General features: G+C 35.7%; 1 protein-coding gene across 1 annotated transcript; it reads right to left on the bottom strand.

Moving 5' to 3' along the window:
* Positions 1-1,158: 1,158 nt before the first annotated feature.
* Positions 1,159-21,836, bottom strand: LOC116260864 (uncharacterized). Its single transcript, XM_031639385.2, has 13 exons — positions 21,348-21,836; positions 18,294-18,406; positions 18,128-18,184; positions 15,757-15,852; positions 15,616-15,686; positions 7,864-7,906; positions 5,667-5,747; positions 5,476-5,535; positions 3,369-3,437; positions 2,639-2,736; positions 2,473-2,521; positions 2,334-2,378; positions 1,159-2,198 (listed from the first exon to the last, which is right to left on the bottom strand). The coding sequence occupies exons 1-13, from the start codon at positions 21,766-21,768 to the stop codon at positions 1,641-1,643; spliced, it is 1,761 nt and encodes a 586-aa protein (XP_031495245.1). The 5' UTR covers positions 21,769-21,836; the 3' UTR covers positions 1,159-1,640.
* Positions 21,837-24,267: the final 2,431 nt, after the last annotated feature.

A 24,267-nucleotide genomic window follows, 5' to 3' on the forward strand; every position in this document is an offset into this window, starting at 1 on the left:
GTGTGATACGGATGCGCATGGGGAAGGGAACACCAGTGTCCCACCCCACCGTTCTCTGTCTGTCTACTCATGGAACAGACACTGTCGATCGCTTCCGGCCGAGTTTTAACCATACCTGTCTCTATACTGTACTTGCAGGAATGTGTTTCACGTCTTAGTGATTGATGCACTGCACCGTGCAGAGGCCGGACAATGCAAATTTCTCAAAGTTTAGAATGACCAACTTGAGGATCCGATGGTACTTCCCTGTTTCGCGTCTAAAATTCCAGTCTTTTTGAGATTTTCGCACTGTATACTTGATTTTAAAATCCATTTAGAACTTGTAGTTTGTACTGCGTACCTTGTTTGGCTATGTTAAACTTAAAACCAGTGAGAAATCAAAACTAGTCGTGCAGAACTTGTTCTGACCAAATGTTATCTGGAGCAGAGGATCAAACATTCGGCCTACCGATTTGATTTTTGAATATTTTTGCCAGTTCACAACTGAATAGCTCGATCGGCCGATTCACCAAATCGGCCACTTCATTTATTTGATTTCGAAACCAACTTTTACAGCAATGGTTTAACGTTCAAATCAGGATCCCGACGCCATTTAGCATCGGATTAAGGGGGATGGTGGAGAATGCACGCTCAAGGTCACTCGCTTTGTCTTTTTATGTTTAATATGTAGTTCTAAGACAATATTTTTGCAAGTTGCTTGCTGCAGGCCGCTGGTTACTGATAAGATCCGTGACCAAGTGGACAAATTGTAATCATGTTGGGGCCTCGAGTAGATCAAGAAGAACTTTGCACCTTAGGATGTCCATATTACATACAAAACAAGGAGTAAACCTTTTTTTATCATTCAATCAAAACTTGAGCATGTTTTTGTAAAAAGTTCTTTTGGCAATATGTGAACTTCAAAAAAGGCATGGCACCTTCATAAGATTCGCTGGGAGTGACATTATCTTCTACGGCGAACATCTAAAACAAAGCTGCTTGTCCTGCAACAATCTTTACACCAGTTTCAGCCTAAATGTGCTTAAAAAATTAAAATTGATGGACAAATTGCTTGATCATACGCTGCTCCCCGGAATCCAATAGGTTGCACATCTACCCACATGCACAGGCACGTGTGTGTGTATGCATGAACCAGTCCTTGCACCCCAAGATGTATCATTGATTCAAAATAGAATTGAATTCACATAACTTAATTTCGTTTACAAGTTAAAGAAATTGTAAACCGCTACAGTAAAGAGCTCAATAATTTATGCTACAAGTACAAGCCGTTGTCAAGAAGGACAGACTGGCTGGGACCAATCACACTCACGAATATTCGAGAGTGGTTTAACAGTAACCAACCAATTCTGAGACGAAAAGTTTCCACCCCTTACTGGAACTACGCAGTCCTATAGTCTCCAGGTGAGACCCCCAAAAGAAAATCTAGTAAGGAGCCCATGACCAAGCTCCACCACTATGCTACAAGCCGTTGCCAAGAAAAAAGGACAAAGACTGTCTGGGACCAATCACACTCAAGGACATTCCAGAGTGATTTTTCCAGAGCGATTTAACAGTAACCAACAAATACTTTGACACAATATTTCCACCCCTTACTGAAATTACATAATGTTAGCAGCCAGGTGAGACCCGTAAAAGATAATCTAGTAAGGAGCCCATGACCGAGCTCCACCTCTGTATCTGTCCCTTGACCGATCCTTGGGTCCACTTTCATAACCCTCCAGCTGCTTCGTTTTCCTCTTCTTCTTCACACTGCCCCCTTCTCTTTCTGCCTTAGAATGCGTTATCTTTTTTGGACTCTCCTTTGCAAAATCCTCTCCCTTCCTTCGTCTGTGCTTGGATTTGGAAGATGCAACAACACCATCCTCTCCCTTTCTTTTCCGCAGTTTCTTCTTTTTGATGGATTTCTGTAGGGATTGCTCCAACTTGTCTCCTTTTCTGTTTCTAGGAAGTGCATCATCACTTCCGTCTGATTGCCAATTAAACAGCATTTTACGTCCATTTCTTTCCCTTTCCACTGGATCACCTGCTCCAGGAAACAAGGCATCAAATGTGAGTTCACCATTCACCCCAGCCTTTCGTTCTAACAGTGTTGGATCCGGCCTTATGATCAGTCCCAAGATACTTCTTTTAGGTCCCAAGGCTGCCAAGGTCCTTGCATCAGTAAGTGTAGAATAGGCCGCTGCAAATGCTGATCTGACCTGAAGCACAGGAACAAGTGATTACAGTCTATCTCAAAAATACAACCATATCCCCAGATAAACAAAAATTCAGGCCCATTGCATAACTATTGTGAATGAACTCTGTCCTCAAACCAAGAAGGCCAGCCCAACTACCTGGGAAAAGTTGTAGGAATTCTTCCCGATATCATTTGTAGGTTCCTAGTTCACATTAAGAATAACAGATTAGCCCATACAACTATATCAGGTTCAATCAATGAAAGAGTGCAATACCCAGATAATGTATAACAATTACCTGTGGATCCTCAATGGAGATAAGATGCGGCCGTTCAAACTTCATAAAACTGCCAAACAATACAAATTTCATACACAAAAGAGTATGAATAGGATATAATATTTACATGAAAAGGAGACAAAACCATATGAACAAACAGGCAAATCAGAAATCACATGCAACGTACCCTTTGCTACTTTTCAGGAAAAAGGCTCCTCCCGCGTTGCAAGAAATCCCAACATCACTTGTGTTTAGCTTACGTCCATAAAATTCAAAAAACTTGACCTGTTCTCAATCAAAACGAACATTTTTTTAGAATTTAAGCTCAATGAGACATATACATATTTAAAGATTCTCATTGAAGCTAAATGCCAAAAGTATAGTCAATTTCTAATGGTACATTGATACAAGAATAAACACCAGGTCCTCCACTGTGCAACAATCAACCAGAAAACCACAAAAGGATTATCTGCTCATATTCCCCCCCATCCACATGAAGCTAACTATTACATCAGCACATCTCTGAGAATGTGAGACTAACAGCTGGATCCAACCAAAAATATCAATCACCAACTTGTCTTTAGAAATGAAATCAACAAAACCCTCAAACCACATGATAATAACTTCTTACTCCTTTAGTTACCCTTGACTAGTTTTCTATCTCCTATTCCTTTCTACATTAAGGAACAAATGACAACTGAAAAAATGAACCATATCTGACAAGATTCAGTTTATCTACAAAAGACAAGGACTGCAATGCCATAAGCAAAGACAGACTGTAGAAAGGCTTCATTAGTGAAAATGCATGGAAAACAATTAAGCTACAACAAGAAGAAACTGCCAAAAAATCATAGAACTGACATACTCCTAGTCAAAGATGATGCCACAGGGAGTTAAATCCATAAAAGAACTCTCACCAGAAGAATTCCCAGGTTATGTTCCACAATTCTCTGGCCACCATGGAAACCCTGCCCCTTCCATTGCATCTAATAATGATAAGATGAATTAGAAACGAGAAAAAATAAATAAATAAATAAATAAAAGTGAAACTCCAAAATCGACAGGCTACAGCTGATAACCACAAAAAATTTCAAACAAAGGACAAAGTTGCTAATGGAGTACTATAACTATGTAACTGAAAGCATGCGTCCAAACAAACCCCACCTATGTAACCCAGGGAACCGAGGTGCTAATTCAACAACATTATCAGAAATTTCCATTATTTTCAGAAACACCAAAAAGAAGAAAAATAAAGGAAAACTAAAAATACACAAAAATTTTGTGATACTTTGACCCAAAAAAGGAAAAGACAAAATGAAAATATCATGCCTTTCATTTGTCACATTATTTTTGCTTTCTAAAGTTAAACTGTTTTTTTTAATATGTTTACAATTTTAAGGCTTATTTTACATTTTAACGACTCTTGAATTTTTATCAATGTTTCATAACTTTTTTATTTATTTATATTTTTCATTTTTTAAATTCCCAAGATTTTACTTATATTTTTCCAAGAAAAACAAGCTTTTCATCTAATACCCCAGAAACACCTCATCCATAACAACCCATGACATCTGTGACAATGTTCAACATCCAAGTGACAGGTGAGGAATAGCAAGCACCTGGATATCAACAAACAAAATAACACACAATAATGATCGAACAGAGGATTAGCATATTCTGACTTCCATCTTCTATGTTTCAGTTTTCATTTACTATATTATTTTCTTTGGGCCTTTAGAAATTGGTTCCAAGTTAAGACTGAGCATTTGGGTGTTAATGGATTTTTTACTACAGTTTACAGCAAGTTCAATAGCTATACTGCCAGAAACAAGGTCCCCTAAGAGTCAAATACTCATGAGACACTAGATTTTAAATTTACCACATTTCCAATAATTCAGCAACCCTTTCTATTGCCTTCCTTCTATTAATTAGGAGCACAGTTTGTTAAGGTGTTTAAGATCCCTTGTTTCCCAAATCCAACCAGCCATCTCCATTTTCCAATCAAAATGTTTTTAAAAGCATGCACAAAAGAAAAAGTACTAAATAAAGACTACTGAGAAAATAATAAAGCCAGATTCAGGCTGCAAAAAATAAATATTCAATTTTGATGCTGAAACAAAAGACATTCCAGAATGTCTTTTACTAAACATTTGCTAAAGGCAACGGACACATCTTTAGGGCCTCAATATTCCAGCTAAACTGAATGCAGTCAACCTGAACTAACTTTAGACTTGTGTTTCTCTAGCCCATTTAGCTTACCCTCAGTTCAGATCGTCTTCAAATGTCCTAGAAACAGCCCAATTTGTTACTCCACTAAGCTTATTCACCCACCAATGACACTTCCAGTGATCTTATGAGCTCATTTTAGCTCAATTCTCACCAGATTTTCTGGTTCTTCAGTTTATTGTGATTTGGCAGCTCCAAAATGGGTTTCCTCAGCTCAATTTGGGAAAAAGAACCCATGTTTCCCAATCTTGGCCTCACTCCAGTCACTTCGAGGAGATCAGAAGCAGAAGGAATCCACGATTTACAATGCTTGATCAACGGTCACCTATAAAATATAAAGGGTGTTTGATTACCCAGACCTTTGATCTGCACATCTGATTTAACATATGGCCCACCCAAAGTCCATACTTCTAAGTTTCTAACAAGCTGGGGATTTGGAACCGTGATTTAAGAACATTATTGTGCCTCAAATCCATAGGTCTCAAAGTGAGAGGGAGGGGGGCTTGGATTTTAAGATGCCAGGTTTACAAATCCATGGAGTAATCCTAGCATCTTTCAAAAATAGGATTTTAGATCCTCCTTACACATCAACGATCTAGAATCTTAGAATCTAAGATCGTAGAATATGATCAATACGCACCATAAAGGGGTACTCGTAAACCTAAAATGTCAGCTCCAACCAAAGTAAATAAATGTTATTATCACCAAAACCGTTGTGGGGTCATTACAGGTCTTCAAAAAACTAGGTCCCTTCAACTCAACGAGTTTCAATGATTCTTTAAAAGCAATTTGTAGTACCTGAATATATGCTATAAGCATGACGAGAAGTGCATAAGAACCAAGTCCCCCTGAATACACCTGCATTGACAAGATATTTATGGTGACGCACTGAAACAGCTTTCAACTGTGAGGAAATTAGTGAATCACCCTATGGTCATGAACTTCATGGAAAGTGAACCAAAATAACCATAAATGGTTGAAAATATAACCTCATTAAGTCCCCTCTGTTGTAAGAACAACTTTAGAATCATGGATAAAGGCCGCAATGGGCACAATTTTGCAACTGCATCCTGAAATGATTGTCACAAACAACAGAATATTAGGACAGAAGAAGAGAAGACAGAACATGTCGATTGCCAAATAAAAAAAGTTGAATTAGTCTGGAAATTGAAAGAAACTACAAGAGTATCCAACAAAAGTCACAGGACGAAAGCATGAAGGACCTTTAAGGAAGGCAAAATAGCAAGAATCATCCAGCAAAATCTACAGATCAAATATCATAAAATTTGCAAACAGACCCCAGTAGAAAACACGTTGTTTGAAGGTTGATAGTTGATACTAAAAGAGGGCCTGCTTAACCTTGGATAACTCGGTTAAATGAGTATGAAGTGTATTAGACACCAAGGTGAAGCATTCTCCTATAACTGCCTCAGCACAAAAAGATCAGGAGATTCACAATAATCTTTGACTTTCAAAAGGTATTCAATTACCAGATAAGAAAAGAAATGAACTGTCTCACCATCGATATAGCAAATTAGTAGTGGTTCTTCAAGATAAAAAAATGAACACCAAAAAGGCAATTTCAAGAAAGCTAAATGAATGAACACCTTAAAACTTCAGACAAGCATTTGATGCTAACTTGTTTCCTGTTTGTGTGTAAGAGAGAGAAAGAGATAGAGAGAACAATAGAACAGCCAGTCCCTTTTGCAGACTGGCAGCCCCTCCCTTTCTCTTTCTTTCTCTCCCTTCTCTCTCTCCAAACCCTCTCCCAAATGAGACAGAAAAAGGTTAAAATATTTACACGCCGTCCCATCAAACTGAGACAGAAAGGCAAGGCTAGTCCAGCCAGTCCAAAATTGAAACCGGTGTGTGTGTGTGTCTATTTCTATTGGCAAGGTTTTCCTCCAGTATTAATCAAAAAGTTTGTTTTTCTAGGAAAAATCTTAGAAATTGAAAAAAAGAAAAAAAGAAAAAAAGATACGTAACTTTATGAAGAATTGAGTTTTCAACCAATTTTCTTACCAAAAAAATTGGTAAACAACACAAAATAGTTATTACAATGTTTAAAAGAAAACTCAAAAAAATTGAAATGTAGAAAAAAAATAACTGACAAAACAGAAAAAGTGCAATATTTTCATTTTGGTGTTATTCTCAAAACATCATGATAATTCAAGCTTTCTTTATTTTCCACTTTTTCTGTTTTTTCAGAAAACAATGATATTTGTGATGATATCCCATGCCACATAAGAAAAAAAACACAACATAAAATAGATATCAAAACATTGTTTGTGTCATTATGATTTCTCAATTAATTTGACAGGAAACGTACATTAAATCAAGCAATTTCAAGTTCAGATGTATTTTTATTCATAAAAAAGTTGACAGCTCATATAGCATTCTTTTATAGGAATATATTTTTCATGAAAACAACTTGAACTAAAGCATGCTTTATAGTTTATAGTATACTAACTATATCTGTAAGCATGTTAGTATGATTATAAGCTGTTTAAAATATTCAATAGCATTTAAGCTGTCTTGTTTTTATCCCTAACCTAAGGTTTCAACATGAATTTAAGGTATACACATACATATAGTATATATAGTTACCTCCTATTTGTGTCCTATGAAGGGAATCTGTTATACTGTGATTCATCATCTCATTTGATGCATTTCAGAAATTTCTTGGGCAAGCCCGCATAGTAGACTTGGAATGGCCTAAGTGGTGAGCGTGAAAACTTGCATAACGATGAACTAGTCCAAAACTTCAAATAAAAAATAATTAGCCGAAAGTGAAAAAATTGGAATCACCTGACCCAAAACTAACTCAAGTACCCAACATGATGGATTCTAACCGACAATGTATCCAGCTTCAGTTGACATTTGAAAAGGCTACAAACCAGGAAACAAGGTAATATTGGACCAAGCAGTTTTGCAGGTGCCATAGTACATCACATGATACGAAACATAACTATGGAAATACAGTTATATTTTGCACTTCTTGAAAATTAACTTTCCATTGATTACAAAGCACATAGTTAGAATTTACAGTTCAAAATAAATTTTTCCACTTAGGATAGGCAGTTACTCGTCAACATAAATCTGAAAGTAACTGACTTGACTGACTTCATATCCATTTGCACTAGATAAACAATTCTAAATTCATTGAACACAGCAAAACATACCAACCTTGATAAATTTTGCAGCTTCTGGACCACCAAGCGTATCAAAGCTGGGAAACAAATTACTATCATTAGATATCCACTCTTCATAAGGTACATGACATAATTCACAGCATACAGAACAAGAACGCAAAAAAGAATCCATGTATCCATAGAGTTGAAGTATTTTTTCTTGTCCAGGATGTGAATCTAAACATAAGCAAAAAGAAGACATCAACAGAAGCAGAGATTATACTATTATAAGCAAACAGAAAACAAACAAGAAGATGCAAGAATAAGAAAATAACTTAACATGGACCAGCAGCAGAGCCACATCTAAGCCAGGTAGGCAAGTGCCTAACCAGACCAAATATATTCAAACATAGTGAGGAGTAATACCCACCCAGAACCCAAATTATAGCACACTAATATCAACCATGAGCCAAGATTATGCTCTCTCTCTCTCTCTCTCTCTAGGTTAGAGGAGCTCTTGGATGAGAATCCCTTGTCATAAATATCGCTAACATCTTCCAGAAAATGTAAAAAAAAAAAAAGAGAGAGAAAAGATAGAAAGTAGGAAAAAAAATTAAGATATCTTAAAATGGTCGCCAAACTGAAAATATAGTGTTTTTTCTCCTTTTTAAAAAAAATGTTTTAATACATTTTAAATGATCTTTCATGTTTCTTTTAGTAAAAATCAGAACAATAATTGTGACAATTATATATATATGTATATATATATATATATATATATAACCTCAAAAAAACTAAAATACATTAAAAAAGCATTTTTTCTACAGAAATGATAGTTTCATGCTAAGTCACATGACACCCGCACCTGCTTCGACGTGACGTAGGTGCTGGTGCAGGTGTGGATTGATCTTGGACGCAGCACCAGGCGAGTCCCGTGCAGTCAACCGCAGGGGATTAAAATTGTAACTTTTTCGACGCGGGTCAACGGTGAGTCGGTGCGATCAGCATGCATGGATGACTGTTTTTGTTTAACTTAACTTTTTCGTTTTAAAGTTTAAACCCTAAAGCTCACACGTGAAAGGGTTTACGCTTGAGGCTTTGGAGTGCCACCACCTCCCTCGACCTCCTCCTTTCCTTTGGCGATTCCTCCAGCGAGAATCTGGTTTTTCCAGCGGCCCTTCTGCTTCATCGCCTGAGGACAGACAAAAAATCCGTGACAGCGACACCCGACAGTGAGCAGTGGCCAGCGTCAGTGATTTTCATTTTTTTTTGTTTCTTACGAATGTTTTCATGCTTAATATCTTGTTTATTTCGCATTTCCATGTGTTGGCTTATTTCCTACTGATTTGCCCCAAGTTGGGCATGGTCTTCTGAGCTTTTCACTTTTTCATGTTGTTATTTGTCTTTCATTAAGATATTTTATACTCTTTTGCTTCTTTATTTCATACAATGTTCATCTATTTCAGTATTTCTGTTCAAGCCATGCTTTTTTGTTGAGTTATGCTGCCCGAGCCATGCTTTTCTGTTGAGGAATTTTGTTCCTAGTTATATATTAGTTATTAGCTTTTTTGTTTGTGCTTGTAGGAGTTTTAACTTTTACATATAGCAGCTGTGCACCTAAGAAAGTCATGTGCGATGCTGTTTTGAGTTATATTACATTAGTTTCCTACATGTGCAGCTAAGATATATATTAGTTTTATATATATATTTATATATATATATATATATCAGTTATTACCGAATGCTGTTTTTGTCTTTAGTCTTTTAAGTATTATCTAGCAGCCGTGCAATACACTGCACATGTAGGAAACTAGGAAATTAATTTGTAACTTATAATGTTGTCATGTACTTTTGGTTGAAAATAAATAAATAAATAAATAAATATATATATATATATATATATATATATATATATATATCATAGTCACAAATAACGTCTCGGAGTTCTGAACGATGAGGCTATTCTCAGGTATAATACGGCAGGCTTGAAAAATATGAATAAAATGGTAATTTTTTAAAAAAAATAAAAAAACTAAAAGTGGGGGAAAATAAAATAAATGAGAAAATAATAACACAAACATCAAAAGAAAAATAGATTTACAACAAATAAAAAATAGAAAATGAAAAAAAAAAGCTGTTTGGCATTTAAAAAAATGGAAAAAAAAAGTGATTCGTTTTTAACGTTTTTCAAATAAACGCATTTTTTTAGTTTTAAACGGCATTTCATTTTCTCGCGTTTTTTTTTTGTTTTTTCGAAAATAGTGCATTTTTTGCGACTATATATATAAATATATATATATATCCGCACCCACACTGAAATTTTTTGGGATTTGCCACATCCCACACCCCGCACTCAGGTGACACCTAGGCTAGACTAGGCGCCAGCACGCCTAGTCCATGGGAAGGTATATGCCCGTGATTTTGTTGTATATACCAATGTTATTTGTATCGTACGATACGGACGCGTATCGTACGATATGTATCGTCTGTATCAACATAAACGATACGATACGAGTTACACACACGATACATGTGCGTATCGCCCGTATCGCACGATACGGGGTTAAAATGAAAAAGGGGCACGACAGCCCCTTTTTTGCGTCTTCTTTTTAAAACCTACACTCCTCTCTCTCTCTTCTATTGTTTCTAAACACTGCAAGAGACGTGGGAGGGAGAGATTTTCTCCATTTGCATGAAGATTTGCTGGTGAAGTCGCTTTATTTCTTGTTGTGGGAAGTCTCGGGACGGTGGGAAGCTTGGAGAAAGAGGGTTTTTTGGTTTCTAACACCAAGAAGGTAAGAAATAACTCATTTTTGCCGTTGAATCATTCATTTCTCTTATTTCTTGCATTTATTTGTATGTTTTTACTTGTTTTGTGAAGATATAATGTCGGATCCTGCATGGCAGTGGTGTACAAGGGTGAATCCTAAAGATAGGTTAAGAGTTAAGTGCAATTATTGTAAGCAAATCATATCAGCAGGGATCTCTCGTTTTAAAAACCATATAGCTGGTACACACAGCGATGTGGCTGCTTGTAATGGCTCTCAAGAGAACCCATTGCCAGCGTATGTAAAGCACCAGTGTATGGAGCTTCTTAATGCAATGAAAGCAAATAGGATTGAAAAAGAAATGCAAGATGCAGAGGAAGGATATGGGGACCCACATGCACAGGAAGAAAGTGAAGGTGAAGACATTGAGCTTGAAGAAGAACATGTTGGTGTCAGTTTGGGAACAGCTAAAGGGAAAAACATTATGCATATAGGTGGTTCTTCAACTGCAACCAAAAAAAGAAGAGGTGCAAGTGCAAGTACAGGTTTACGAGGACGTGGCAGGAGTGGGGGTCGTACTGGTGTTGGTAGAGTACCTACTATGAAGTCAAGTAATATGTCTGGTTCGATCAAGAATTTTTTTCCCAATTATAATGTTGTTGGTGCTCAGCCTGAGATTCGTACAGCCATGTGTTCAAAAGATATTGTTGAAGCAACAGATGAAGAAGAACTGCTGGTGTTGGTGATCAACTTCCTTGTATATTGCCCCCTTGGTACTATGTTCTTAAAATCTGTTGATTTGTCTGATACTCCTAAGACTATTGATGTTTTGTTTGAGCTTTTTGATAAAGTTATACAAGAAGTTGGGCCTGAAAATGTCGTGCAATTTATCACTGATAATGCAGCAAATTATAAAATTGCAGGTGAAATGTTAGCAGCACGATATAGGACATTTTATTGGAGTCCATGTATTGCTCACTGTGTAAATCTTATGCTTCAGGATCTTGGTGAAAGAGATGATATGAAGTTGACAGTTCAAAGATGCCAAGAAATCACGAAGTTTATTTATAATCATGCTTATGTCTTGAATTTGATGAAGAAATTCACAAATGGGGCTGAATTGATTCGACCTGCACAAACACGGTTTGCTACAAATGTTTTGACTGTGCAGGGTATAGTCAAGCAAAGAACTCCTCTCAGGCAGATGTTTTCAAGTGATGATTGGGCTGCATATCCACATGCCTATAAAAGAAAGGCTATGACAGTTGTGGATACCATCTTCGATGCTGACTTTTGGGAATCATGTGTGCACTTATTGAAGATTTGTGTACCTCTAGTGAAAGTCCTCAGATTAGTTGATAGTGAAGACAGGTCTTCTATTGGATATTTATACGAGTCTATGGACAGAGCCAAGGAGGCCATTAGAGAGAATATGAAGGGAAAAAAGTTGTACATGCCTATATGGAAGATTATAGATGAAAGGTGGTCTGGACAACTTCATCATCCACTTCATGCAGCAGCCTACTACCTAAATCCTGCTAGTAGATATCTTCCCACTTTTAAGAAGGACAGAGAGGTCGAGTATGGCATGTTGGATTGTGTTGAGGTATTAGTAAGTGATTATAAAGAACAAGACGCTATCCATATGTCGATCAACAAATATGATACGGCTTCTGGTAGCATGGGGAGAGACACAGCAATTCGATGCAGGTCAACTATGCGTCCAGGTATTAGAAAAAGAGACTTTATACTTTTTGGTTTATTTTATTTGTTATTTAGCTTCTACCTTCTCATATATTTATTCTATCTCATTTTTACTTTCCATCTGTTATTAGATTTGTGGTGGGAAAGGTTTGGGCCTGATTGCCCAGAATTAAGGAAGCTTGCAATTAGAATCCTCAGCCAAACATGTAGTGCAACTGGATGTGAAAGAAATTGGAGTGTATTTCAGCACATCCACAGTAAAAAGAGGAATAGGTTGGAACATAAAAGGTTGAATGACCTTGTTTACGTTCGTTATAATATGAAGTTGAGACAAAGGTAAACATTTGTTATGCAAAATAGCAAATTCTAATGTATATTTTAATTTCTAACATTTTGTTAATTTGTTCTTTTGTTAGGAAATTAGAAACAACATCTACGAGGAAGCATCACACTCAATATGATCCTATCAACATTGACCATTTTGATATATTAGATTCTTGGGTTGAAGAAGAACAATCTGTAATACTTGATGACCTTGAGGACGATCTTGATTTTTTGAACCTTGAAGGAGTTGCAGAGATTATTGAAGGAGAGGCTGGAGAGCAATGGAATGTTGGTGACATTCCATTTCCAACAGAGGGGATAGAAGAAATTAATGAAGAAAATGAAGATGATCATGAAGATGATGATGATGGAAATGACAATTGACGAGGATTGTTGTTGTCAAAACTTGAATTGAATGAATCATGATTGATAACTATATGTTTTCACTTTTGAACTTATGAATTGTGATGTAATCGAATTCTGTTCAGCTGCTTATTATGTTATTTTGAATGTCTGATTTCTTATTTTGGAATGTGTTGTTCATAGTTCATATGTCACAAAAAACGGGGACGGGTATTAAACGGCGAGGAAAAAAACGGGTATAATACGGCAAAGTTTTATATATCGGGAATAAAACGAAAAAAGTTCGGCAAAGTTTTTTTTTAAAAATTAAACATTTAATACATCTTAAAAATTATAAAAAATAATAATTAATAAAAAAACGGCAAAAAACGAAAAAATAAAGGCAAAAAACTGGAAAATAACGTATAATACGGGTATTAAATGGGTATTATACGTGTTTTTTGTTTTTTGACGCTTTTTTAAAAAAACGGGAATAGTACGGGTATTATACGGCAGAACTGTTTTTGGCGTTAAATACGTGTTTTTTTTAAAAAAACGGCGTTTTTTGTGACAATACTTCATAGTTCATAATTCATATTTCATAGTTCATACTTCATACTTCATAATCATATACATGAATGATGAATGTTCCTTTAAATACATTTTTCTTGATTTTTTCTGATTTTTACTTGTTTTTTCGGATTTTTTTTGGATTTTTTATGATTTTTTGGAATTTTTTATGATTTTTTAATATTTTTTAAAAATTAAAAAATTAATTTTACGATACGTTACGATACGTTTAGGATACGTTACGATACGGTGTATAGGTCGGCCCGACCGATACGCGATACGCTACGCTAGTGATAACATTGGTATATACAATGTACAATATGTTACAATGTATAATATATGTACAATATGACATAATGTATATTTACGTTATTGTATATTAATATTAATGTGTATCTTAGTACAATCTGAAGCCAATTTTACAGTGGTTCCATCTGCAATTGAATCTGTTATAATGTATATTATATTATTATATGTACTGATTTGCACAATCTATTATAATGTATATTACATGTTATAAGTAAATCTGTTGTAAACTTGTAATGTATATTATAATTTATATGTACTGTTGACACAATTTTGATTGAAATGAATTAAATGAAATAGTATATAAGGTCTATAACTGATCAAACCAAGGCATCAGCTAGAACAGAGCAGCAAAGTTTTCCAGTATGTAAACAATCTGGAAACATACTGTTGGTCTGTCATGTAAACAAGAAGAGAACAGTTTTTCACGTTTTACTTTTTGGCTTTCCTTACAAAGTGTAATCATTCAATTAGAACAGAACAGAACAGAACAGTTTTTCAAGTTTTACTTGGAATAAAAGCTTACAGTTCAGTCAGTAAGTATCAATTTTATTAATGGTTAACATAACTAAAAAAAAAAAATTGGTCACCCTTTTTGCCTAGTCCTGCCTAGGCGCCAGGCACTGCTTGGGTGCCCTAACAACATTAGGTATATATATATATATATATATATTCACAAGCATGCATGCACACTCACACACACATTTATAAAAAAAATGCAAGTATATGTGTATTAAGCAGCTACACAGCAGACATATATGTAGTATTACACATTAGAAAGAGAGAACCTGTTAATTTCAATAGTTTGTATATTTAATCCTGTTAGACCCCTCAGCCAGCCGAAACAGAGAGTCCAAACAAATAATATAGCACAGAAAGCCAAGGTGAAGTCCAAAAGAGAAGAGCCCATAAAATAGCAAGCAGATCACATATTTGACATTCACATTATAAAATAAACTTTCTAAAATTTATCTGCCTCAAAAAATAAAGAAAATAAAGCTACCAAACAGATGTTGCAAATAGGTAAATGTTGGTCTAGCTGATAATGATTGATGTTTATTAAACTTTACAGTTTACCCGCTAATTAAACTTATTAAAGTACATATTTTTCTCTACTATATGTGAAATTATGTAGGCTGAGAAAATATGAGGACAATATGCATTGATTATAAGCCGTTCTATCAACTTGCTTGATTGTTCAAAAGGTGTCGCATTGTGTTTCCAAAGTATCAGGCGTCGGCGCCTTTTTGGAAAAGTTACTTTATACATTGCACATTTTAAATCATCAACTAAGTGTGACAAGTAAAATTTCTTCAGGGTTGTTAAAGCACAACTAGCCTCTACAATTGAAATCACTGCATATATACTTAGTACTGGTTATAATTTAAGCACCTAAGATAACTTAGATCCTACTAGTCATATAACATTTAAGCAAGACCCATTTTTGCCAGGACCAAGTTATATGAAATGCCCAAAAAGAAGCTAGTTATCCCACCTTAATAGTGGTATTTATGTTATCAAAATACACACAAACACTGGGAGCCTAGGTTTGGAATAGATGAATATATTAAATTGATAAAGCTGGTTCTGAGCTACTTTTTTACTATGATTTAGTTTACATAAGGGGAAATAAGTCACATAAATAAACTGTTTAGAAACACCATTTATTATTAGTGGACATAATGAATCCAAAAAATAAACAGAATTTTTTTTTTTTACTCAAAGGTAGAAATGTAAACCTAAAGTAACATGTTCCCATAAATAAATCAAATGAAACAACAAACTTCTCGAACCTTATATCAAAAGCAACAGCACTTTGTTTCTCCACAAACTTGATGATGGGGACACGCGCTTTCCCAATGACCTAGAAAAGACTGGTTTTGAAAGAGATATACTAATATAGAGTTAAACAACCTTACAAAAAGATAACCAACCTGTATGTTTTTTGCCAAATTCTTTTGTGACAGTGCTCTAGAAAGTGCTCGTAATCCAATTTGTGGATTTTGAATATTCGAATTCAAAATCACAACCTGTTATTGTTGCCAAAAGCTGTTACTGTCCCCATGCTGAAGTATAGTCATGAAAAATTTGGCAGGGAGAGACAAGTTGTAGTTGATGACAGCTAAAAAGTCACAAGATATTATACATGCTTAATGCACCTTAGCCTATAATAAAGGGAAAACAGAAACTGATGGGGGCATGATGAAAATATGGATATGACAAAGAAATGATTACAAGCAATGTCAAAAAAGTTCGACATGCAAACAGCAGGAGGTGTGATCATTGCTCGCTAGTTGGCCATATCTTGACTGCATGAGGAGTCGACCAGAGCCATTTCCGGGCAAGTAAATGTAGAAAAGTCAGTTTTGATGAGCATTGATCTAAACTGAAAATTCAGATTATATTTCCTTGGCTAATGCTGCACCATTTTCTGTCCTGAATGTGCACACCAAATCAATAAAGTGCCTCATATATAAGGCATTTCTGTCAAAATCTTGAGTAAGCTTTTCTACTGCTAGCATACATGTCGATTACAGCTTGGATTGATCCAATTTTGCCCACAATACTCAAATTAAAGCAACTCATTTCTTTTTAAATTAGATGCTACTGGAGAGCACAATGAGAAATTTGAAATTGATCACCATAGGTCCATAACAATGATAAAGAAGAGACCAATGGTTACAGAATGCATTGAGTGCATTTTGAATCATTACATGAAAAAAAATAGGGGGAAGAAAACTCCTTATTTTGAGTATGCAAGTCAAGCAACTACAGATAATAGCATTTCAAGTATCCATAGTCTATGTAACTCCTTTCCCTCCAATACTTCAATCATACTTAGAGACATGAGATTAGAGTGGATATAGTGAAAGGCAATCAGTTCACGTCTACAAAGAAGGGTACGCAACCAAGTTTTAATCGGTATCATTCCAACTGCATCCAATTATAATGTGTCAAAGATACATTACACTATACTTCCCAACTGATTCTTCCTAGCCAGGGCTCCAATGATGACCATAGAGGTTATTAAGCATTAGAAATTAAATATAGTACGAGATTTCGAAATTCTCATTAATGAAGCCATATGAAAATGTTCTTTTCTAATATTATACATAAATACCCAACAAGAAACGTACCGGTTTAAATTTATAAATCAATACATAGAAAGTGACAGGTACGTCATTTTTTTCAGTAGACAGGATTCTAGAACTTGTGGTGTTCCCGTTATCAAACATCGTGAACATAGTACAATAATACTGTGATATTTTTCAAAATCTCCAATCCCGCTGCAATTTCCTCAAATCTCAAATCCAAGGGTTTGCATGTTTACATGTAGATACAAGTTAAATCCAAAATAAACACATATTTTGGGCTAGCCTGGTCCACATCTATTGCCCTGCCCCGAGGCCTTTTTTTGAAAATTAAGCATAAGGTTCATTACCAATTCCTTCCTCCCTTTGAGTGTAAGATTCACTACTAGTTTCTTTCTCTCTCCTCCTCGTACCAGCATCCCAAAATCCCTCCCTTCCACCCTTTCTCCACCAAAAAAAAAAACACCATTTCTTTTAATCTATGAACCATGGACTCAAAAGTCTTACAAGAGGGATACACAATTACATTTTTAGAAGATGAAATGCCCATATATTTACAATTTTAATTTTTTACAAGTTGACATGACCAGCAGTTTAATTGGAAAGCGTAGTCACAAACATCATTCATGGGTTATAACTGGCAAGGCTTTTCTCCGATTTTCGGTGAAGTGGAAGATCTTGGAAAATTTCTCAGGAAACATTCCGTAATTTTTTAGAAAAAAAATTCCTAAAAATTATCAAAAAGTAAAACAAATGAAAAGCTAACAAGAAAATATACAAAACAACTTGATAAAATGATAAAATGATGTTTTCATAATGATAGAAATGAAAATAAATAACTTAATAAACTTCAAAGCAAAAACAATGTAAAAATAATGTAAAAAATGGGAAAATTTCATTTTAGAGTTTTTTTTTCAAAAAAAGGGAAAAAGACAGGTGTTTTCTCATCTTCATGTTTTTTAAAAAAATTTATCAGGTTTTTCTTGAAAAACATGGGTTTTTTGTGACTGTTGGAAAGAAACATGCATAACCACAGGTTGCCTTTAGAAAGCAGACATTCGCAGAAATTAATAGAAGGCATATAACTGGCAATAAAAAAAAAAAGACTTTAATTGAACAGCATACATACGTCAATATCTCTTCAAAATAGAAGTCCATATAACTGACAAATAAAAAAATCAAAAATAAGATTTTAATTGAACAGTATACATACGTCAATATCACTGGTAGGTAAATAAAGGCCAGTTTTGAATGAACCGAACACTTCCATCTGTATAAGAGCAAATTGTTAGAATCAAAATAAAGAACACAATATCATTTTCAATAAATCAATCAAATTTCACAAACAGCTTGTACAAAATAACCCTATTCCAAGATACCTCACAATGTGGCCATATATATTTGATAACTTCAAAAATACGGTTGACTGCAGCTGCCCGAGATGCTTGCTCTTCTTGTGTTGGAGCAACAAAGTCACAGAAATCAACTATCTCTACAATAACAATAAACAAAAAGTGTGAGCCTGAAAATAGTCATAAATTCCAAAAGAAGGGGAAATTATACAATTTGGATTGTCAACACATTAAAGTTCGCAAGCTTCAGGGCATCTTGCTGACAAAGTGAAGGAAGCTAAAAAAGCAAGAACCACACCCATACAGGAACTTCCAAATTTCAAAATATTTTATATTTCATCATTCAAAATCGATGCTACACATGCTCCTCTTCCTCTCTTATATCATTCAAAGTGAATTCTACAGACATATGAAGACAGACGGACAGACAGACACAGACACACGCACAGCATGTCAGCAACAGACTCATGTACAAAAAAACTTTCATTCTTTGAACCGAAGAGCAACATTGCTATTGCAAGTTGCAAGTCCTTTTTTTATGCAGCATGATTGCATGTATAAGCAGCAGCTTAGCATTTACAATTATCCATCTTGGAATGCAAACTAAGCCCATCTTCAGGAGAGTGAAGGTGAGTGGCTATAAGTAGAGGTCAGCAGCTTAACTGTGCAGAGCTGCTACAATCTACTCAGGCACGGAATGTGTGTGTGTCTGTGTATCTTCTTTTTTCTCTTTTGGCAGATCCAGTGCCATAAATGTCCTGTTACAAGGTTTGTTCATGCGGAAACGTATGTTCATTGAGGAACCGCTTCTGAATCACCAACATCTGACACAATTGAAGGTTTTTCACTAACCAAAAAGTGCATTTGTAGGCTCAAATTTGGATCAGAGGACACATGTGAAAAGCAGATATTGGGTTATTAATATGCTGCAAGTATCTTTCCGTCAAACTCAGCCAAGTACCAACACAACTTGCACTGTGAAACAACAACTATATCTGGGCCAAAAAGATTCCAAACAAGAGGAAGACTTATAGGCTGTTAATATGCTTAAAACATCCATACCATCAAATTCTGTCAATAGAACTTGAATTGTCAAATCACAATTAGTTTGCATGAGCATATGAATCGGCTATTAGAATGTTGAACACATCTACGTGTCAAAGTCTGTCAACCAAACTTGCATCATGAAATGACTACATCTGATTCCATAAATTGTGCTTCTAAACCATCAATCAATCAACACAAGTTAAATTGTGAAATCACGACTGGATTGCATTACAAACACTTATAAGAAACATATATATGAACATGTGTGTTATTGACTTATATTTACTATTTTTTATGTTTATATATCCTGGTTCCTAACTGCCCATAATTTTCCATGAAAGAGCTGTGTTTTAAGGGGGGAAGAAAAAAGAGCAAAGAGTAAGAAAATTGTTGGAAAGGCATCATCCATCATACATAAACTAACAAATGTCTAAATGAGGTGTACTAATCCACACTAAGTGTCAATGGTCCAGTTCTTCAAATAGTCCTGATGACCTGAAGAGAAGATGCACAACCCACAAAAAGGAGCCATATTTAATTTGCTTGACCATTGCAAACCTCATTTAACAATGCCTTGCACCGAACAATCTCGTCATAGTTTAGCAAAAAACGGCTCATAAGAAGTAGGTATTCCTCATAATGTCGTCATGTAACATAGTGGACTGCTTTTTTGCTGCCAAATTACTGCCTCACCACCAGGGTTCTTTTCTCTTTTCTCAGTGGACAGCAGGTCACACTCTTTTTCATAAGAAAGGTTAGCTTAGCTAGTGATGGAGAAAGGAAATAAGAAAATAAGGAACGATAAAAAACACCAATTACCAACTAGAGCCAGAGACTCCTCCCTTTAAGCTTTAACTACACAATCTAAATTAAAGTTGCATGTTTTGACACTTGCACCTGCTATAAAAATACTCCTTCATTCCTGCCTTTAGCAACACAATGCCTTTTCTTAAGACTTAAGAGTGACCTGTCTTATATATAGCTCACATGCTTATGCTAGCACCTAGCTTTCATTCTAAAAGATTCAATGACCAAGTACTATGGTTGTGTTTGGGTGACACCCTTAGGAGCCAAAACGGTATTCAAAGTGTGTTTGGGTGATGGTCAAAACTGGGTTAGGGAAGAAACCCAGTTTTGATAAAATGACATTTATGAAAGGACATGAAGAAGCTCCCCTTCCCCCAGATTTTTCACAAAAAAACAATAACTCATTGAAAACGAGGTTTTTACAGTTGAGAGTGTCATCCAAATGCAACCTCCAAGTTTACAACTGCTCAATGTTACACAAGCTGACTGATTTACAGCAGCTGACCAACTCTTAGAACAACATCCTGTCCATGATCTTTAATTGCATATGATGATAATAGCAAGACAGCCACAATAGCAGCAAGAATCAAAAATAGAAAACTAGTCACTTCTTCCACATATACATCATTAGCATATGACAGTCTTACTGCATTTTATTCCCCTTTCTCATCCTCTGCTATATTATTTTCCAAATTACACAATGATAGTTTGGCCAATTGAGCCTACTCTTCATGTCTCACGTTCAAGTAGGTCTCAAAATAAGCCAGGTTGTCCCATTATACTGAAACTTTTGAGCACTATTAAGCAACATACCTAATGTTTAAAACATTGATAAAAGCTAGAGCTATATATATATGTACGTCCACACATGCACACACACTAGTGACTAGACAATGTAATGTGCCATACAACAGCTACTAAAAGCCCATCAATCCAAAGGAGTGAAATAAATTAGAACAAAAAAACAGGTAACTTCTCACTTAAAAAAGAAACAAAAAAAAGATTATCACAAGCCACTGATAGACCAAGCTGCTCACAACCCACTGCCCACAACTTACAGATATATAAAAGAACAATATGAAAATGTTAAAGCCATAGAACCTACCAAATCCTTTTTACATCAATTCAACAACCAACAACTAATGCCCTCAGGGAAAAAACGGTAGGCACCAAAAATAAAACAAAGCACCCGAAAAAAAAGAACATAACGATTATAACGCCAAATACCTTTATGAAGCTGAAGCATGGGGCTCTTGATTCGCCGATAAGCGCCACTCTCGAAACTGAAGTCCAGCCCTAACCCTGACCTCTCCGCTTTCTCCTCCTCTCCTCCTCTTCTTTTCTCGTCTTCTTCTCCATCTTCTACCTCCTCTACGGGGACAATTAACCGAGGAGGCGTCTCGAGGGGGTCCAGTTGCAGAGGAAAGTAGTCAACGGCGTCGTCCTCCGTGGCCAAGGTAGTGGGGATTCTGTCGCTATCCTCTCCTCCTCCTATCTCGTTCCTCAGGACGTTATACGAGAAAGAGAAGCCGTCGGGCTCGCCGCAGTCGAACGTGGCAGCCGCGGTGGCGGTGCCATCGCTTCCTGAGAGGGGAGAAGAGGGTACGAGCGCCCCTAGAGTTTCATACACAAAACCCGTCTCGTCCATCCTCCTCCTCCTCCTGGTTTAGAGAGAGAGAGAAAAGGGGCGGGAGGGACGGATGGAGGCGAGTCTCTTCACATTGACGCTTTGATAGACCAGAATCCTTGCGCAAGTTTTTTTCTGTAATTGCAGTAAAGAGCCTCAGTTTTTTTATTTTCTTTATACGGTCAAATGTTTTAACAATACTTGAGCTTAGGTGTTTAAGTTTGGTTATTTTTAGGTGAATGGTAATGTCTACGGCATTTATTTGCTAGGTTTGGTGGTGTTCAACAAGCTTTGGAAGTATGCCTCATCCTTTTTTATAAATTAGAAAACAAATTATCTGTTGAATATAATACTACTTTGGCACTAAAGAAGATGACGTGGTTTTAGAAGTCTCGTTTGAATTAGGTTCACTGATCAAAATACAAAATTTTTTCATAAATACAAAAAAATTTCACACTACCACGATTATTGGGAGGAATAAAAATATAATTTTGTCCTTGAAAGCATAACATGGTGATTGGATTTTAGATCCTAACCTTATCAAGCAATTGATTGTTTCTCACTCATATGATGTATTTTGCAGACCCTATTGATAATAATTTTGAATCTAGTTGTTTAAACACTAGTGTGCCATTGAGGGATCAACAAGTGCTCAACCTATCCCAAGTTCCATAGGACGGTGAGATTTTTAAGCTTTAAAATCTTTGGCCCCTTTCAAGGCACTAGACCATATGGTTTCACACTGTTAATTGAGAAATAGTTAAATTCTCTATTTGCAAATTTGTTCAAAATGTTTTTTTATCTGACAAATTTGATGCTACTTTAAGTCAGGTTTTGATTGTTCTTATCCCTAAAGTTGAAATCCCATAATCAATTCCTCAATTTCTACCTAGATCTCTGTGTAATGTTAATGTTAAGTTACTTTCTAAATTGCTTGTTAATAGGCTTCGACCTTTCTTAGGAAATTTAATTTCCCCAATTCAGAATAGTTTTATCCGAGGGAGAATAACTTCAAATAATATTATTGTGGTTCAAGAAGCTCTTCATTCTCTTAGACAGAAGAAAGGCAAATTAGGTGGTATGATATTGAAAATTGATCTTGACAAGGCTTATTATCGGTGGATTGGGACTTTATATGTTGGGTTCTTATGGATATTGGTTTGTTATCTGTGCTGATATCTTTGATCATGTTTTGTGTGACTTCAATTGAGATGAATGTTCTTTGAAATGGGGAATTGACAAGTTATTTTAAACCTTCTAGAGGATTAAGACCGGGTGACCCTCTTTCACCTTATCTTTTTGTTATATGTTTACAGAAACTTTTTGATATTATTGATACTTCGATTCATGATGGTGCTTGGAAACTTATTTCTCTGTCTCGAGGTGGTCCGTGTTTGTCACATATTTTTTTTTTTTGATGATTTGATTCTTATGGGTGATGTTGCAGTCGAGCAATGTGAGACTGTGATAAACTATCTTAATAAATTTTGTTTTTTTTCTAGACAGAGGGTGAATTTTTCTAAATCTTTTTTTTTATATTTCCCCTAATGTTCATGACGATGTTGTTCAAAGTATTCAAGAGAGCTCCAGTATGCAACACTACGTTGATCTTGGTCGTTATCTAGGGGTGCCACTACATACCAATCGTGTTAATATAAGTATTTATTCTCAACTTCTTGACAAGGTTCGTAAGCGATTGTCTTCCAAAAATACTTCAAAACTCTCTTTAGCTGGTTGTAGCACCTTAGTGCAATCTATGACTAGTTCCATTGCAGTTTATACTATGCAAACTACTAAATTGCGAGTTTCAGTTACCAAGAAAATTGATATTCAAAGATTTTCTTTGGGGATCAACTACTGAGAAAAATGAAAGTTCATTTGCTGAATTGGGACACTGTGTGCCGTGCAAAAGATAAAGGAGGGCTTGGTATTCGTAACTCTGCTAATATAAACAAAGTTTTGTTTGTCAAGTTAGGGTAGAAATTGGAAGATAGGGGTGAAGGTCTATGGGCTCGAGTTTTGCGATCCAAGTATTTGAAACAATGTTCTTTTATTCAAGCTCGTATACAACAAAATGCTTCTCACACTTGGCAGAGTATAACCTCAACCAAATCTCTTACTCTCAACCAAATCACTTGTTCATCAAGGTTGTGCTCGAACTGTAGGTGATGGATCAAAAACCTTGTTTTGAAAAAATAAATGGTTTGGTAATAAGTCCTTACTGGAACGTTGTAATGTTAATTTGTCTGAGGATGAATAAACTAAACATGTAAAGGCCTATATTTGTAACAATAATTGAAGTGAGCAGTTGTTAACGCTTTTGCCCACTAATATTAGGGATTAGCTTTTGTTTGTGCAGCTTCAACAGGCTGAGCAAGATAGGAATTTTTGGTAAGCTTCAACCAATGGCAACTTCTCTGTTTCCTCTGCTTATAAGTTGCTTACTGCTAGTGATTACACATATGGCTTCTGGTCTGTACAAACTAGATATTTCCCTTCGGGTTAAGTTTTTTATTTGGT

The sequence above is a fragment of the Nymphaea colorata genome, chromosome 9 (genome assembly GCF_008831285.2).
Source record: "Nymphaea colorata isolate Beijing-Zhang1983 chromosome 9, ASM883128v2, whole genome shotgun sequence".
Lineage (NCBI taxonomy): Eukaryota > Viridiplantae > Streptophyta > Magnoliopsida > Nymphaeales > Nymphaeaceae > Nymphaea > Nymphaea colorata.